The sequence below is a fragment of the Catharus ustulatus genome, chromosome 6 (genome assembly GCF_009819885.2).
Source record: "Catharus ustulatus isolate bCatUst1 chromosome 6, bCatUst1.pri.v2, whole genome shotgun sequence".
Lineage (NCBI taxonomy): Eukaryota > Metazoa > Chordata > Aves > Passeriformes > Turdidae > Catharus > Catharus ustulatus.
The window spans coordinates 50,114,315-50,133,597 of record NC_046226.1 but is presented as its reverse complement, the minus strand read 5'-3'; the positions used below and the strand labels follow the sequence as shown (position 1 = coordinate 50,133,597).

The 19,283-nt window shown below is 37.1% G+C and overlaps 1 protein-coding gene across 1 annotated transcript in view; it reads right to left on the bottom strand.

Annotated features, from left to right (window-relative positions):
* Nucleotides 1-19,283, bottom strand: part of PIK3C2A (phosphatidylinositol-4-phosphate 3-kinase catalytic subunit type 2 alpha) — a 50,199-nt gene that overhangs the window by 7,552 nt on the left and 23,364 nt on the right. The window contains exons 6-26 of the mRNA XM_033062480.1: nucleotides 19,064-19,175; nucleotides 18,424-18,503; nucleotides 18,246-18,309; nucleotides 15,790-15,933; nucleotides 13,729-13,771; nucleotides 13,427-13,640; nucleotides 13,226-13,348; nucleotides 11,631-11,798; nucleotides 9,326-9,434; nucleotides 8,492-8,634; nucleotides 7,670-7,858; nucleotides 7,111-7,204; nucleotides 6,762-6,856; nucleotides 6,248-6,428; nucleotides 5,619-5,723; nucleotides 4,500-4,592; nucleotides 4,128-4,257; nucleotides 2,563-2,699; nucleotides 1,732-1,901; nucleotides 1,309-1,465; nucleotides 778-887 (exon numbers count right to left, since the gene is read on the bottom strand). Of these exons, the coding sequence (XP_032918371.1) occupies nucleotides 778-887; nucleotides 1,309-1,465; nucleotides 1,732-1,901; nucleotides 2,563-2,699; nucleotides 4,128-4,257; nucleotides 4,500-4,592; nucleotides 5,619-5,723; nucleotides 6,248-6,428; nucleotides 6,762-6,856; nucleotides 7,111-7,204; nucleotides 7,670-7,858; nucleotides 8,492-8,634; nucleotides 9,326-9,434; nucleotides 11,631-11,798; nucleotides 13,226-13,348; nucleotides 13,427-13,640; nucleotides 13,729-13,771; nucleotides 15,790-15,933; nucleotides 18,246-18,309; nucleotides 18,424-18,503; nucleotides 19,064-19,175 (2,661 nt within the window). The remainder of the gene's footprint in view (nucleotides 1-777; nucleotides 888-1,308; nucleotides 1,466-1,731; nucleotides 1,902-2,562; nucleotides 2,700-4,127; nucleotides 4,258-4,499; nucleotides 4,593-5,618; nucleotides 5,724-6,247; nucleotides 6,429-6,761; nucleotides 6,857-7,110; nucleotides 7,205-7,669; nucleotides 7,859-8,491; nucleotides 8,635-9,325; nucleotides 9,435-11,630; nucleotides 11,799-13,225; nucleotides 13,349-13,426; nucleotides 13,641-13,728; nucleotides 13,772-15,789; nucleotides 15,934-18,245; nucleotides 18,310-18,423; nucleotides 18,504-19,063; nucleotides 19,176-19,283) is intronic.

Genomic DNA, 19,283 nt, shown 5'->3' with positions numbered 1-19,283 from the left:
CATTCCTAATTAAAGGGAACTTACAGAAAAGATGGGATAAACTTTTACCAGGACCTGTGGTGAGAGGACAAGGTACAAAGTATATGAGGACAGATTCAGACTAGATATAAGAAAGAAAACTTTTTTACACTAAGACCAGTGAAACCCCAGAAGAACAGGTTGCCCAGAGAGGTTGTTGATGTCAGGACAGGTCTCTGAGGAAGTTCACTAGTTGAGGATGTCCCTGCTCATTGCAAGGTGATTTGTCTTAGATGGCCTTTAAAGGTCCCTTCCTACCATAACTTTTCTATGATTCTAAGTTGCAAGCACACCACTGCAGTTTCTCTGTATCTGAAGTACAGTAACATTTTTCTAACATGTAGCAGTGTCTCAGTTACACTGCATGCACTCCACTTACACTGGGGCATCATCCCTCCCTCCCTAGGGTGCAAAAGCACTTCTCCAAGACAACTTCTTTACAATGCTTTCCATCATAAACTCTGCTATTAAATGATTTGGGATGTATTCAAAACGTGTTAAACAGCCAGACAGAATTATTTACTCTCAGCACTTTAAACCAATTTTTCACACAAGGTGACCCCTGAAATCTGCAAGGTATTTTAGCACAAGCATTACTCTTTTATGGAATCCATCTTACTTATGTAGTTAACTGATATTTTATGATTGTACAGTGTAACTGTTCAACTTCTTTAGACACGTTTGTGACCATCCCTAGTATGTTTTTTCCTAGCAGAAATCTTCCATTAAGAGATATTTCAGTTTTCTCCTATCCAGTACCTTGTAAAGAAAATGGTGGCTTCTGCATCTGTTGTTTGGGGCTGGAGAGCATCCTGGACATACTTCAAGTCCTGAACCCCACTTAGTTCTGGTAACCCAGAAGAAAGCATCTAAAACAAATTCAAATATAGTTTTCATGCAATAAATCCAATATGATTTTTTTACTGAAATGATTAAGACTTAGACCCTCAAATTTATTTACAGTTGCACTAAATTACTAAATACTAACAGCAATAGACAACAATTACTTATAATTGGCAGTTATTCACTATTTCTGCTGAATTAAAAGCAGTTAAAAACTCTTTGCAGTGGGATTTGTGGTAGCACATTAGTTTTAAATTTTCATGAAAGAGGTAGGCAGTAAAAAAGCTTAAAAGATTCCAAATAAAGCTTCCCAAAAAGTAGATTAGATGCTTCTGGCTTTTAAAAAAAGCCTGCATTATGAATTTCTGCAGCATAAAAAGCACAGTTTTTAATACAACCCAGCATGAGAGATCTATCAAGTTTCAGTTGAATGTCAAAAATGATTACCAATGACAGCAGGTTAAGGAAGAGGCTGGCGTGTTTCCTTATCAAGTTGTAAGCTTGGCAACAGAGATCCACGAAGAGCTGAAAGCGAATTGTGGGCTTTTCCCCACCATTAATGACATAAGCCATATCTGATGTCAGCACAAAAGGAGCTCGATCCCTATACAGAAAGCACAGAATTCATGAGTTCATCATAAGGTCTCTTCATTGTCATGTGCCTCCTGCTGCCCTTCACCCCCACCCTGAGGTAATGTTATTAAATATTCCAAAATGCCCTTCCACAGGTTTGGGTTGGGTTCCTCTCCCAAGTGCTGCCTCAGGTTATACAGCACACTCACATGGTACTGGACCTGCAGGACATCTCCTAGAGCAACACTTGGAAAGAAAAGCCCTTCAGTCTCCACATTGCTTAGGTACAGAAAATACCTTTTAAAGCTACCAAACATTTGTGCATGTCCCAAAAACTTTCCAAAGTCGATGTGAAACATATGCCCAGTGTTCCGCAGCATTATGTTATCGTTGTGGCGGTCACAGATTCCCAGGACATAAGTGGCTACACAGCATCCTGCACAAGAGTAGATGAAGTTTTCTGAAGCCTGGGAAGGAGCGAAAAGAAGTGAATTGAGATCAAATGTTAGAAAAAAAAACGTAATTCACGTATTCAACAGTCAATCTCGATGAGTGCAAAATCCAACCCAGGTAAAACAGACCCTAAATTTGCCTTTTTCCCCCCGCCAAATACTGTTCTTTAAACAGCTAGCTTGGCCAAAATCTCTTGATATCCCCCTTTCCAGCAAAAATGGTTATTTCGTTTTTTACACAAATGAAAGAGAAAAGAGGAGTTGAAGACAAATCACAAAACTGTATTAGCAAAGAAAAGGGTACAAGACTTGTATTTCCAATGTATTGTCACAGCATTATAGTCACAAAAATATTTTAAGCTTTGAATCTCTCGTGTACAAGAAGAGGCCACTGCTTCTGAACTACAATTAAGAGCAGTCACTATTCCCCACTCCCCTTTAAATTTAATTTCATTTTTACTATAACCAATAAAAACTCTTGATGAAAATCCTGAGAGTACATCTGGCTCCCTTTTATAGGGGGGGATTTTAATCTGCTCTCTTTCAAATACAGAAAAAAATTAACTTTCTTAAATATACAAAAGAAAAATTTCAATGGAAGACCTGGAATATGAATTTCATTCTTTCATCAGATTGTACTTAGCCCTTTCAAAAAAGAACAGTGATGACAAGTTACCTTTTCATATTCCTCCTCTGTAGGATTATACTTCCGCAACCACTCAGCCAGAGGCTTGTCCTTAAAAGAACCTGTCACTCCATATTCCACTTGAATTTTCCTAAGCGTATCTGAAGCAGGAACAAGCTCTACCATGCCTTGACAGAGAATAAAATAAAGTGTATTTAGCAATCTCCTTAAGTTATCATGCATTTTTATTATTTGGTAGAAACTTTCTTAACAATGATGAATCTTACAGTCTTAGACCAACCTCCTTGAAAATCCAGTTAGGTGTAAAAATAACTACTAGTCCCCTAAGCATTGTCACAGACTATGTTACAAAGTAAACCATGAAACATGCAGCAATCCAACTTAGCTTACTTTCCTACCACTAGTTACAGTTGCTAGAATGCACACTGAAGCTTTGCTTTGAATAATTATTATCTACCACATAAACTTCTTTTACTCTAAATTGGGCAAAATACTTTGATGCTGACAATTCCCACACACTGACAGTGAATTAATCTAGTAACTTTATCTGCTGTCAAGTGTTGAAACAGACCAGACAGTGGGCTTGATATGTGGTGGTCTTGCTTTGGAGATATAATTTACTAAAAATATTTGTATAGCTGAATTATAACAGGAAAACATTTAGTTGATTAACAGAATTTTACTTCTATCTTGGCAAGAGCTACTAAAGGTACATCTGCAATTTAGATCCTTTTGACTTTTCCCTTTTAATTTTTTGAGTATATTAAGGAGCAACAAGAAAAAAAAAAGCTAGATAAATCAAATCATCATTCAGAGTAGGAGGAAAAGCCATCTGTTTCTCTAAAAAGCAAGTCTTACATAAATAGAAGCCTTTTGCTTAGTTTTGCCACCTAAATTTCCATCTTTTCCACATATTTAAGGGTTTTGGTCATGCTGTTCATCTGACTGAAGAAATATTTAAGTTATTGTTTATCCTCTTAAATATCTTTGGTTTCTATTGGCCAGCTCTAGAGAATTAGCTAAAACTAGCAAAAAGCATGTTCAAGTGCAGGACAGTATTTGCACTCGGAGTTGTGTGACCTACTTTCAAACCCAAGAGACAGCCTAATATTGCCAAGGAACTTTCACCAGAATATGACACAAACTCTGGGGGATAGTGTGTGTGCGTGTCAAGGGCTGGTTCTGATTTATCTTCTTTTTGTACATTTCAGTACGAGAATGATACTCCTTGACTCAACTGCAGCAGATTACAAACACTTCAGCATTTTGGTTTGCATTGGAATACTTTTACCATAATGAAACTTTCAGAATAAGGATTGCTATAGCACCATTCATTTCTTGTGTTGCAGTAAGAGCATCGTGAGCAACCTTAGTTTTTATCATTTTATTTGTTTGTCCTACTCACTGACAACAGAATGCTCAAGAAACACATTTAGATGCCACTGAGCCATCAGGAAATTCAGAACAATCTAACTTATTATACTCTCAGGTACTGAAGTTCCTTGTCACCTTTTGCCCAGAGGTTTTTCACTATCAGTGTGACAAGAAATTGAAGGGGGGGGAGCAAAGATTAAAGGCAGAATCTGGTTTAGCACCTCGGTCTTTTCCAGTTGAGAGACACTTGAAGATAACCATCCTTAGATCCAGCCCCTCTTGCAGCCAGATCTTATCCATGATCTTAATCATTTGCAAAGCCAACATATCTTGTCTTAGATCTTCTCCAACCTTAAATGGAAAAATAAAAGTTAACCAGTGACACAGTGAACTTAAAAGAGCAACAGACTACAATTAAACTTTCACATGTGGTACATTTTTATGTTTTATGCTTGTTCACATGTGCTTTCTAGATACACAGCAGCAAACTCATGGAATAACTAAGCTTATTGATCTATGCTAAAATTAATTGACATCAATGAAACAGTGATTATCATTCAACTTCTTTTCTCCAAAACACATGTAAGGCCTACCTTAAACATCACATTAATTTCTTCTCCCAGCGGGTCTGCATTTATCAGTGCAACTTTGAGTGGTACTGCATTGGAGCTGAAGAAAGAACAGGCCTGCAAGTAGATTTAGTGTCAATGGTCAGAAAGGACTATTCCTGCTAGCCCAGAAAACAAGACATTCTGACAACAAGCAGGTTTGACACACAATGTGTCTATTCAGACTTTTAACATTTCAATTGTGGTGAATACGTGCTTCCTTTGAATAATGAGCCCTGTGGCTGTTATTTGTTGAATTCTTGTACAAAAGCCAACAGTGCTGCACGGTGATGTTTTATACATTCTGAAGGGAAGACTGAATAAAACATGAATAAATATTTTATCAGCAGCTTTTTTTTGAAACCTAGAAGATGTATTAAAAATGTCTATTTGTGTGTTTCACAGTATTTTCTCATTTATCTCCTTTCAAGTCCCTGCTCATGATTTAACAGTTACAGTAGAGGAGGAAAGTGAGATGAGCTGTCTCTCAAACACAGGATTAGTTCAAGCGTTAACAAATCTTTAGGTTTCCAGTCATGCATGATGATATAATCAAGACTGTGGTTGAGCAGATATTGTCAAACCTTGCAGAGTTCTGGAAAAATAATTCACCTGCTTCTCCTACATTATGACTTGCTAGACCTTCACAATAAAATAAAGCTACTGCCTCCCTCCCCAGTATCTCTGGACACAATCAATAATAGGTAGTGTCACTGTTTCACAGTATTGACTCACTGCTTGAACTCCATATTCTTGGTCAATTGGATTACTAATGCACACAGGACTTTTCATGCACTTGGAGTAGTCCCCTGCTTTGCTAGAACCAGGATTGCTGGTCTCAGGAGACAGGGTCTGAAGATGTAATAAGTTACTAGAGATGTACGTCTGTATTTTTTAACACAAGTGCCTTTGTTAGTTTTACACTGCATTTGGACACATTTTATCTTTGCTCAGCAAATTTTGCTGCCTTATTCAATCAAAATTTTTGATTAAATCCCATCTCAACAGCATAAAGAGCTTTCAAGCACTCAAAGTGATTTTCTTCATTTGTAAAATCTTTATCTAGCTGTAATTTTTACAAAAGGGTTTTGAAATGTGCAGTACCTTAATATTTAACTCTTTTGCCACAAGACTGGGATTGAGAGGCAAACGACATTTGTTCTTCAAGAAAAATAACTGCACACGCTCCATGCCATTTTGCAAGGCAACCTGCAGACAAAAAGAAAATTCAGCTGACATTTTCCTAGTCAAAGCATCTACAGAAAATTTCTGGACAAAGTTACCTTGAAAGCACTACTTTAACCCCACAATGGCAAAGGAATACTAGAAACTATAGCTGCTGGCTATACCTAAGCCTAGCAATGCAACACTCATCACACATGTTTGTGGGGGTTTTTTGACTGAATCAGATGACAGCATCCCACTCCATCAAACTAAGTTCTATTATCAGCACAAAACCAGATCTCATTCTTTAGCATGATGAGATCATTCTTCAGCAGTAATAGGTTTAAATCCATTTCCAGTTGATCATACACAGAACACATCCTATACTTTCTTGCTTTATCACCTCACCACCATATATTTCAGGTGATAAACTTGACAAAAGCATCAACTTCATTAAACTCTGCAGAACAGCAGGTCCATTAATCTTCCTATACCTTTACATAACATTTTGAATTTAGACTAAAAAGACATTTAAGTGGATTAATTTTGAATTAAAATTATATACACACCTGCCGAGCAGATCCACTCGTTTGCTTTACTTTTTCTGCTACCATTCCAAAGAGCTGCACTAGCCTGGTCTGCTTCTCCAGCTCTTCCCTCAGCCTTTTTCCACAGACTGAAAGAAAAGCTCCAAGAATTTGCTCATACCTTACACCAAACTTTGTATCATACAGTGTATCCTTAAGAAGCCTGAAATAAAGGATGCAAGTTAAATTTTCCTATGGAAAATACAGCAAACAATGCAATATTAACATATCAAAATATTTTAGTGAATCAGGACTATGTATGTCTGAAGTTACTGATATACAGGATAGAAAAGACAAGAAGTTTGTGCTTTGTAGAGGCACCATCTGTTCTTCCATTAAAAAAAAACAACAACGAGGATCTACATTCTGTATAAGCACCATTCACAACAGTCATTGTTATGTTATTGAATGATGATGTCAAGGAGGATATTTAATCTGGAAATATCAATCTTGTGGCACACACATGACACGAGCAATGGAACAAAGAAGCCCTTACCAGTACAGGTAGTGCGCAATCCGAATGCTCCCCAGTGCCCGAGCCAAAAGAAATTTCACAAGAGCACTGTCAAGGTGGGTCTCATACTTCAATGCCTAAATACAATGGAAATTACATAAATCAGGTCTGCATTTAATTGTTGATGAAGATTTATTTTGTGACTAATGCAGACAGAATTACCACAAATACTTCGGACCATCACAAAATGATTATTTATCCAAATTGTTTCCCCTACTGTGCAGTACGGTTAGAGGCACACAACAACACTTCTGCTACTAGTCAGAAGCAATTCCTTCAGGTTTTCAAGAGCCAGAAAAATTCAGAGCTCAGTGTAGACAGAAAGTCTTACCTGTACAAACTGAGGGAGGAAATCTGTTAACTCATCATCACTCAATGTCTCTATCCACTTCACAGCTGTATTTCGTACTTCCTGATCAGCAAACCTAGAAAATCACCACAAATCCACATCAAGCTTTCTCTGTTCATGTAGGATTTTTTAAATTATTCTTTTTTTGAGATCAGCTAGATAGAAAAGCAACCACATAAAGTCTTTAAAAGCTCAATAAGGGACCTACAAGTACAAAGCCCTTTATCACATAAATGCAACTGCATGTGCATGTTTAGGACAAGCACACTCAAAACCTTTCAAAACTCTGGCTGTATAAACTCCTGTCCTGTTGCATGTTAAACTTCAGAACCCTAGCCACTTTTGCTTTCACTACACGACTTGGCTAAGCCTACATCAATAAAGTAAGCACGGGGTTCATTAAAATTTTAAAAATATTTAACTTTTGCCACAAGAAATTCAGCAGTATTTTCCCACAGAACACCATTCCGGGATCTTCTGCCAAAGAAGAGTCATTTAATGCTGAACAAAACACAGAGTTTATTTACACTGGTTTTCTTACTTTGAATCAAGTAGTTCCAGTGCAGCTAATGGTGATAAAGGAGGCCACCGCTGAAGCAATGAATATATTTCTGGAAGATTTGCCCAGTCCCAGTGAGGGGCACTAACCAGTATTTTTGGTAAGCTATTGGGATGGCTATGACAATAATGTCTCTTCTCCCACAAAAATTCTTTATCTTCTTTCGACAGCCTGCAGACAAGAACATTTCAGTTTATAATGCACATGACAAACCATCAGCTGAGTAACCCCAATGCCACTGACTGTTGTGTTCATAGTGATAATTTAACACACAGAATGGAATTACATTGAAATTACTCTTAACTTCCACAAAAGTCAAATCAAGAAACCAAATAAAGCCTCAAACATTTAGGAAACATTTGTTCAAATTTATAATTTGGGTGGGACAAAATTAAGCTTTAATATAAGCTGAAATAAATCAAACCCCTCAATGTTAGTTTGGTGCAGATGAGTAGGAAAGGCTGCCAGAAAATCTTCCATGGAACATGAACACTGCTGAGACTGCCATGCTCCCTGGAACTGAGAAACTGCCAAGCAGGAACAGGTGACTCTAACAGGCAGACAAAGGGACAGCAGTTTTGTAGCAAGAAACTATTATAGCACCAGCAATGAAAAGCACAAGGAAATTCATTGTCAGTACCAAGATTTCATATGTTTAATTTCAATCTCTTGTTTAAGTCTCTACAGGTCTTCAAAACATAAAACAAATAAGAATTACCAAAACTTAAGAACATGTAAGCATTCCATACCCTAGCTACAAACTGTCATGTGCAAAAAGAGCCCAGCTGGAAGAAATGGACATACCCAATGGTGCTATCCTTGGAGAGAATGGCAAGGAGACGTTCTCTCAATGGTTTTTCTAATGTTTCTACAGAATGATGCACAGTAGTCTTGGCAGCTTGGGGCATTTTATATTCAATATCAAAGGTATGGGATGGGAAGTCAATCTGAAAAAAAAAAAAAAAAAAGATGATGCAAATTCTTAAGTAGAGAAAGCTCACCCTTCCAGCAATCTCAGATGTTTGGGTATCTGAACTCTAGTTCTAGAAGTTCAACAGTCCCCAGATACAGTTTGCTGAATATCTTTTTCCATCTCAATTCTTCTACATGACCAAATGCACAGTTGTGTTACTGCACAGTGCAGTGGCTGGAGCAGTCCTCAGAAGAGGAGGGAGAATGCTTAGAGCAGAGATAATCACAGAACTGTTCAACCCAGTGGTTTCCACCCAAACACCCACTCAGGTCATGTTTTGGGACTGCTGAGTCATGCCTAGTAAGGCACCTTCTCTCTGGAGGGAAATTTGAACTCTGAATTGAGAAAGAGAGGTGCTTGTGTTCTGTAAAGCAGCTGGAATTACTACTGCTTGTGTCCAGACAACTCCCATTTCAGTAAACATTTCTATGGATTGCCTTCAAAAACATTCTCTTCTAGTACTGACAGCATGTAATGCCAAAACACTTCTGATTTCTCTTACTTGCTTCCCATTCTTTGCCCTTCCAGTTTAGTAATCACTATTTTATATTGACTTTCAAATATTACTTAGCAGTACTTTCCTTCTCCCCAAAACCTCCATCTAATCTGACTTACAAGTCACAATATTCAAACAAAGCATAGGGTGAATCAGAATTATGTATAACCTGTAATACTATTCTTTCCATATTTCCTTTCTTACTGGCCACCCCTGACACATGATGCGGATGTGATGAGGTCCACAGTTGCAACAGCTTTGTCCCACAAGTTAACAATCTGAGAAAAGAACATGTACAGGCTATTAGTATCCCAGTCTGTTTACTTCACCAAGATATTAGTTGATAAATTTGATAAATTAATTTGCTCATTTTCACTGGCTGTTGTCTGTCCTTTAAGTGCTTTAAAGGGCTGTACACAACTTTTAGGTGGAAAAGACAAAGCAAAAAGTTCAGTCTTGATTTAGTTGACACAGATAAATTAGGTGCTCCCTATTCTTTAAGTCGGAGAAGGAATACTTTTGCCTCTGAGAAAAAAAAATGAATACGCACACACACTCTTCTTAGCTTCTAGAAAAAAGGCCCAGGCATATGAACCTTACAGGCATCACCATTTGCTTGGACTTCCCACATTACCAGATTCTGCAAGGGCATATCAAATGACATTTGCATTTTCCAGTGTATTCCCAACATTAGTACCATTTCCAAATGTAGGACACAACAGAAAACACTTCATAAATCAATCAAGTGTGGAATGTTAAGTACAGAAAACTCCTATCAGTCTTTTAAAATCAAAATTTTGCTCAAAAGACTGCTTGAAGGCCAAGCCTTAAGTGAATTTTCAAAGACATTTGAGGATTTATATGGACTTCAAATAAAAACCAAGTTGTTATATGTAAATATTGATTAACTAGGAGATTGCCATGCCAATAAAGATTACCAAATTGTGCCACTAAAACACAGCTGAACAGTTTATTCTTTTTAATAATTCCCCAATTTAACACAGCTGCCACAGTCTTCTGTCTCATCCACAAGTAATGACATTTTAAGCCACTCCACATGCACTTCAGCAGAAGGAATTTTAACTTGGCCATGGATCCTTCCAAAACACATACACAACCAGATTTGTTCTCCCTATATTTCAGTTAGTTTCAAGTTTTAGTACCTGTCTGCCATTGATGCTATTTTCAACTGTAACTGGAATATTTGGCTACCAGCTTGAATTCCCTAGGTCTGGATTGAATTTATGTGGACTGTAAGTGGGTTAGACCACTGAGCATCTCTACAGCTGCTACCTGCAGGCCACTCAGCAACTCTGGCTTAACACACCATTGCAGTGCTCTGCATAAACAGAAAATACAGTTTTCTCCCCAAACTAACTCCTATGAGAACGCCTTGAAGACAAGAAAAAATTGAAATTCCAATCACAAGCTGTGTTTTCAAGTACTGTGAAATGTGATATTTACATAGGAGACTGAAATGCAACATTTAAACAGAAGGTTGAAATAAGCATCATTTATGAAAAGAAATCCAAGCTTTGGTGGAGACTGAAAGCAGCTGCAGGCCATCTTTACAGTGCAGGAAATCCTAAACTCTGTGATACCCTCAAGCTGTTGGAATCATCACCACACAAAAGAGAAAGCAGAACAAGTAAAGTCAAATCCAGAACCAGAGGACACAAAGCACACGAAACAGCCACAAGCAGCACACAGCAGTAACTGTCCAGGAAAGATCTGGCTGCCTTTTTGCAGCCTTGCTTGACTATTTAAACTTGCACTAAGACCTAGAAGTGAGCAGCACACATAAATAGGAAACCTTAAGTATAAATGTAGAAGCTGTTTTGCAATGGTGTGATCACTTCTGCAACATGATGTGTAATGTGGGCACCTGTGGTTCAAGGTTACTGGTTCATGTCTCACTGAGTAGCTGCCCAAGTGATAAGCATTTTGGAATGCACTTTGCAATCAAAGTTGGAAGAACAAAGCAACTTGAACCAATCCAGAAACACTCTGCTTAGGAAAGTTACAGCAGGCTTTTCATTCTTAGTGAAAAACGTGTAACAGCATCCAGCATCCAGTATTTGAAGGAAAGCCAGCTCAAACCAGAAATATGCTGCAAGTTTAACACACTTGCTAATTATCCCTTTCTTTTTATTGTTTAAAATTAATCCATCTCTGAATAAAAAGGAATAATTTTAGAATATTCTGGGCTAAAATCATCCAAACAATATTCACGCCCCCCCAGCAGTAAAGTTTTTTCAGCCAGTTAGATGGAAATCCTACAACACAGGAGCACATTTTGTCCTCTGTTTAATGAAATGCATTTTTTCTGTATCAGTGTAGTTTATAACCCTTACCTTTATCATGGCTTACTATATTCAATATCAAAGAGGCAATTTCTAGAGTTATGGGTGTGGAGGAAGCTCTACACAGAGCAAATCATAGTGATAAACCTTACCCATGTTTTGGATACTTACCGCCTAAAATCAAAGAGAGGCAGAGAAACCTGACCCAAATTTTCTGGGCCCTTTCTCTGCTTATTTGAGTCAGGGGAACTCCCACTACTTTGACTTAGGATTCCAAACAAAGTCAGACATAAGACTGATTCCAAAGGCAACTGTGAAATCTGGATGGGGAAAATTATTCTATAAAATAAAAGTATTAAAAATAAGTCAATTAGAAAAAAGGTAGCAGTTAGTAAGTTACAGGCTTATCCATATAATCCATTTATGCTTCTTGCTTTTAAAAAGTCAATTAACATTGAAGAACAAGTGTTAAATATCCATGCAATCATATTTCACTCCACTTCATCTCCCACGCCAATTAGTTTGTAAAACCTGCTAAATTACACTTCTGCACTGTACTCAGATTTGGACCAACCCTCTTTAATCTCTGTCTGTTAAATCACATTCCTTGCACAGAATTGACCTGTCCAGCATAACCAGTTTTCCCACTCCACTCACTAGGAAGGGCACACAGAATTCCATGTTAGCCACCTCCTAATTTTTCAGGTTGAAAGCGTCATCTGACAATAGCTTCCCATCCAAACGAAAGGATCTATTAAGAACTACTGAAAATTAGATTCTAAATGGTACAAAACCTATAAAGCAAGCAGCTGAGGAGTATGCACCTCACTGAGCTATTCAAGCTTCCACTTATGTTTACACTGTTTTTATTGCCTAAAAATGTTCTTTCAGTTTGATTTCTCTGTTAAACATGACAACTACACAATAAAGCACTATACTGTTGTCAGCAGCTTTTAAGCAATCTAGCAGACCTTTCACTAATACATAGTACTTGCCAGCAAAAAATCTGACAATTAATCCCATGCATCACTGGGAAATAAAAGGTAGTTGGAGTATTCTCTGAAGGCAGGTGTTCTAGAAAACTCATTGCTGATCTGAAATAATTTGTTCACCACAAACTTTCAGGGTATTCCTCAGGGTCTATCTCTGACCTTTAAAAACAGTCAGGAGAGTGGATATGGGGCACATGGAGCTCACATGATGCTTCAGCTATGACAGGCTGCCTGATAACTCAAGTGGCAGAGATTAAGCTGTGCAGAGATAATGAAAAATGTTCCCCTTTCAGTTATCAGACACCACCTGCCATTGTCTCCCTATCTTTTCTCTGCATGCTCTTCCTTCTTCCTTTCTACCCTCTGTACTTGGAACAAAAAATTGATTCCATTTTTGATGTTAGTAAAAGTGAGTTGCTTTTCCTTTCCATTTACATAAATTGAGCAGTACATACAAGCAAGCTTTATTCTTTAATCCCTCTTAAAGCAGCACAAGCCATTCCCATTGCAAGGAATGTTATGACCTTCCCAACTCCCTGTAATTGTATGCTACAAACACATTAGCACAGGGCACTAGTCCAGCATTACCATTCCCCCTTTCAAAATGAATACTGAAATACCATTTGGAAATCTATTTTTGATTTTGATCAGTAAATTGTTCTTTGGATGCTTGAAATGGAATTAGAACCAAGAGCTGCTTGAATGACTGACTGTATTCAGCAACTAGCTAAAACAAAACTTTTTATTGAGTTTTAACAGAGTAAAGTCACTTACAGTTCATCCCATTTAATCAAGTAGAAGAAGCTCTTGTATGTGCCAACCTTCTTGGACTGAACAGGTTTGAACAGATCTTTTCCATTATGGGTCAGGGAACAAATCAAGTAGTATTTTTCATAACTGGACAAGGAAAAAAAAGTTCAGCATTAAAAAACCATAAAAACATTAAAAAAATATATAAAAGGGTGAATCACTTACTTTGACACCCAACCAGAAGAAATTCCATGAGCAGCAAATATTGTGAATTGGAGATGTTCTGTGGCAGTCCAAGCTTCCTTGGTACTCTTACTTTCCTCTGGAGAAATTGCTGCTGAATTGCTACAGGAATTGGTGTGGAGCTGCAGAAGGGCCTCAACTGCTCTTGTTAACTGGTCTAGACTCACTTTCAGAGGGTTTTCAGGTTGCAGGGAACCTAAATGACAATTTATTTTGAATGCATCTCTTCCTAAATTAGCCACCTCAAAACACTTTTAAAATAAAAATTGAAGAACTTTACTCACCAGAGGGGCTCTTGCTATTGTCATCACCACATTTTAAGGATACCTACACAATAAAGTCAGAGGAAATTTCAATATTGAAAATCCATATTAATTTTCCATGGCTATTAAGTATCTTATACAGAAATTATGAAGTATCTGAATTAGGTTCATACTTATGTTTATCTAACACATCTTTTCAATCAAAGCTCCTCAAGAGTTAACTAACAGCATCACAATTTCCATATGATGCAGCAACTATTCACCAAGTTCAAAAGCTCATTTTTTGTCAAGTCAACTGTTTTGACATACTTTATGAAATCCAGAAAGACACAGTACATTGGAATATTGCTCAGGATAATCTAACTTCTCTAGGCAGAGATAAAACTTCCTCAGGGCTGTTATAGATGACAGCAGAGGCCCAGTAATTTAAATCTGAACAGCTGTAAACAGCTTTTTTTTCCTGTTTTGTTTGTGCCATTTGGTAAGGTACATTTTGCTGGCAGAGTTATAAATTTTCTTAATAAAAAATATTAAGCAACTGAGAAAATTAACAGTAAGGACTGTTACTTTGTACTATCTTTGTTTGCTAAAATGGAAGTCTCAACATGTTGCAACATCACAGCAATCTCTCCCACAGCAATGTCTAGTCTCAACAAAGACTGTGGAAACCAAGAGGTGACAAACAAATCATGGGAATTTACTCCCTTCTAATCAGGAAGTGTTTCATGCCAAATTCAAGTTCTCACAAAACAAAAATTTTTAATGAAAACTAAGCTTGTGCTTTAAATCAAACCCCAGGGAATTCCTAACTTCCCAAGAAGTTTGCCACAAGTGCTGCAGAAGAATAAAAGCTCTCCTTACACTTCTAATGTACTAATTGAGCATCTTCAACTTAAAGTTTGAATATCAAAAAATTTCACATTCTGACAAAAAACATAGTCACTTCTTCCAACCACAAAGAATTACTTTTAAAGAAAATAAAATCAAACAATATCTTAAAGATTACAATGGAACAGTCTCCAGTATTTATAGCAATTTCTGAAAGCAGTCCTACATGCCTTCACTCACATTATTGTGTAAGCCAATGTCCATCATAAAATAATTGCAGGGTTTTATTTACAAAATCTCCCCTTTTTCAAATTCTACTGGAGCAATGTTATTTTTTGGGAACTATTTGTACACTATAACCTAATTATTTCTACAGCTTTCTCCTATCAAAAAGCAAACACTGAAAAAATATGTATATGCTGTATTTCACTATGTTGTCTTAATGTCTTCTGCACTTCCCTGTAATAATTTTAGTTCTTGTGACAACTATATTTATCTGTCTTCTGCCCAGTGTTACAAATATATCACTGAACTGATGAAGCCAAAAGCAAACAGAGCATCACATGAATTGCCACTCTAGTAAGGCAGCAGGACAACAGAAATAGCATTATAAAATTATTTCACTTTTTTATTTGCACACTTCTCCACTTAATGACTGTTTTTGACAATATGACTTGAGACCATCCTGCTCAAGTGAACCATTCATTGTAGGGCAGTTGCATCATCAAATTCTGTGCTATTTGAGAGATTTTGGGTTTGTCCTTATGCTCAGGAATGCAGGAGTATGAACAGTTAAGAGTTTTAAGATGCTATTGCCAGACAAACACTACTGGGAAAATACATGATGTCATTTCCTCCTTTAAAGCATAAATGCATTAATTTTAGACAGCATGAGCTCCTGTCAGTTCCCCTCAGTCAGATTTAGTGGCATCTGCTGTGACACAAGTTTCTAGTTACAGAACCAGAAAACAGTATTTTAAAACTAGTTTTTAAACAGTCACTATTTAGAAAAGGAAAATATTCCCAAAGCAAGCAATTAATGCATTAACAGCAGAGAAATGGCAAAATAAATGGAAGATGTCAAGTTAAATAAACAAATTAAAAATAAATTAAACTTAAAAAATAAATAAGTAAAACCCAACAAAAAAATCCCAACATAACCCTGACAGAACTGTTGCTGGTATTTGCAATTACTAAAGACTGTGAAATAACATTTATCAGTTAAAGTATGCAATTTATAGAGTAGAAGTTTACCTCAGCATTTTTAGTCCTTGGGAGATTAACAGCCCTCCTGACCTTCTTCACTGATTCTGTTATTGCAGGAGTCTCTACACAATCCAATGTAGAACAGATTTTTCTGACAGTCTTAATTACATGATCTACTGCTTTATGCTGGTTCTAATAAGGAATGCATGAGAGAACAGATTGATCTGATCACAATTGTGAAACCCAGTATTGCTTTAATGTTTTTTAATGAATTGCCAAGAAAATGTCACTATGAGATGCATATGTCCATTACATTAAACTGCGGTCTAACAACTGGAATAAAGAAAAACCTCAATATTGAGAACTTCCTTATGAATGCCAAAAACACAGTAGTACAGATCCTAGAATAGGGTGCCAGGAAATATTAAGAGATTCCCAACCATTTTTCTACTAAACTGTTGGCAAATAATTATTTTCTAATGAGACACTGAGCTCAATTCCTAAAAAGGAAGTACAGTTCAAAGAAGAAAATTCAATTAGTTAAAGAAGCAGTGTTTCAATTTCAGTTCTCATAGATACAGGTTTAAATTACACTGACACTTCTACTATTTACACTACAGTACTGGTTCCATGATGGAATTAATTTTTTTTTAGATCACTTTAATATATTTTTGTAGGCTACTTAAGACAAAGTTGAGCTGTTCCAAATATTCTCTTCCTTCTACTTCTCCAACAGAAGAAAAGCCACTTGAGTGAAAATTGAATTATCCTAGGTTTCCTGGAGTTTGTTTTTTAATGTAAGGAAAGTCTTCACCCAATTTTAAAGAGCACATGTATAAAATTAAAATATTTGTTTCAAAATAATGATTTACTTTTTAAAGGCTTAATGTATAGGTTTCTTTCACAATAACTTCTGAGCACTTACGACTAAATAACAGGAATAATTGTTGCGATATTCTCTCACTAAGATGTAAATTGATTCCCAACCACCATTTTTCCAGACATATTCTCCTGGCCTTCCTACAAATGGATAGCAAATAAGCCATTTGAATTAGAAAGTTTTTACACTGAGAATTACCTGGCAACGATTAACTGTTCTGGTAAGAAAATAACCACAGAAGACACTGTAAATATTTAAACCATTCTTCCAAAGTAACAAATTGAAGGTAACAGCTTCTTTGTGACATGGAAAGAGAAATTTCCACCGCTATTTTCTTCACAGGTTCTCAAGTATCAATGAAAAGATAATTGATAACTTTCAAAGCATTCAACAATGTGAAATCAAAGCTTACATAGAAATTATTTATGGATTACCCTTCTTCACCTGGATTAGCAAGCTTCAGCTACTGAATATATAAAGGAACTCACTTCATGAAGTGAAAAATTTCAAATGCAGAACTGCTGCTATTTGGACCTAATCATCACCACCTACAAACAACCTCTCCAACCTCAAAAAGACTACAAAGAGTAGAACACAAGTCTGAATTGAGATGTTTTGCATTCCTCATCTCAGCCTGTGAAATCACAGCTAAACAAAGAAGCTGAAGCAGCTGCAAGAGCAAAGCAACAAAACCCCCATGTCAGGGAGCAGTAACAGCCTGCTCTTCTGCAAAAAGTTGTGTTCAAAACCACCCTTGAGAACGTGGTGAATCACCATCATTGGAATTAAATGATATTAAGGGAGTATGGAAATAGCAGACAGCAGCTTGTTCAGACCTGCATTCCTGGAGAGGCAAACAAACATAGTGGAAAAGAAAAGTCTTGCAATTAAGTAATTCATTTCAAGACTGTTCTTACAGAAACTGGTTAAGAAACACAGTTATCTAACCTTTAAGCACTAAAGACTACAAGTTACATTACTATCAGCAGTAAAAAGCAGCTTCTCCTTTGAGAATTTAGCAGAGCAGGTTATATCCATAAGCTTTTGCAGATGGCACATTAAACTATTTAACATTCAAGCTGCTTTAAGCTACCTGTCATACCCTGAAAGTGACTTTTTTTTTTGACAGGGTATTTTAAATGAATTTAATAATGCAGAGTAAGACATTATTATGCTTTGTGTAGAACTTACTTGTATGTTCCAAACATGCTTCAGTTCTAACTCCCATTGTACACAACTATTCCTGCTCTCTATTATGCAGATTTTTATCTGTTAGCAAATATATCCTTCATGGCTGTCAACAACAGCCATAATCAGAATTCAGACCTCTTCCCTATTCTCCTGAATAAACCTCTTCCAGCATGTTTGAGGTAGAGGTTATTTTGCACCCCAAGAGTTGGAAAATACACTTCTAGTTGTGATGATCATGTAATAACTGGTTTGCAAGAAAAGCCAGGAAGAAAAGAACAGAAATCTGAATACCCATGATTATAATATCACATTTGACAGCTTGTTCAGATTGTCAGTTTCCCTGAGAAAACCTGCAAAGTCTTTTTCCCAGCCACCTTATCACTGAATTTGGTCATGCTACTTTTGATTCAGCAATAATCTACAGTGACCTTACCCCATTCTTAAGAGCTGTGTTAACTTGTTTGTGATATACCTCAAGAAGCTCTTCAATGGAAGACCTGCAAGAAATAATAGTTACTGAACACAAGTGCAAGAACAGAACACAACACAACCTTGGTCAGGAATTCAGCAGTGATCAGCACTTGATTACTAAAAAACCCACAAAACATTACCTTATAATAGGTTCTCTGAAAGGCTTTTCTACTTTGTAGAGGTGTTTGGTTAGATGTACAGGTGTCCTGTCATCCTCTTCCTGCAATAAAATATTAGGTACTAAGTCCAGTTCTCACCTTTCTATAATATGCATACAGTTTTAGAAGATTAATTATTAACAGCTAGGGTGTTGAAGAGGAAAGATGAAAGGTGATCTCTTCAAAGAGGAAAAGAAACAACTACTCAATAGCTAGTGAAATGTGTACACATGGGGACAGAGGGAATAAACAGCCAACAAGTGCCCAACTATGCAGATACCAAATACTCCTTCCTTCCTCTTTGATTGTCTGATACATATTTAATTAAACTCAAAAGCTGCTCCCAACTTCTATTTAACACTGAAATTTGTTCCTTCTTTTTCAAGTCTTAAGCTTAGTCCAACTGACTGCATACTTTTTCCAGGTATAAAATACTTGGTTCTAGTAAGAGGCATTATCCATATTCATGCAGTTTGCCTTGTGAAAATTCAGTTATGCACTTCACTCCTCGTGGGATAAGAGGATAGCATTTCCAACACCAGGCAGACATGTTAATTTGTCAGGCACACAAGAAGGTGCCACCTTGGAGCCAGCACTCTCTTGCAGGCTGGGAGGTACTCACTGTTCGTGCCAGGTCGCTGCATATCCCGCTGTGGGTCAGGAGCTGCAGTTTGATATCTGTGTCCCACTTGCGGCAGTTCTGGATGTACTCGTGACTTCCTATGCAGTGCTTGCTGTGAAACAAAAGCATGGACAGTCACAGCCAGAGCAGTGCTTTCCCAAAAGCTCCCACAAAATATTCCAGGCAACCCATTGCCATGAAGCAAGGAAATGGAGAATCA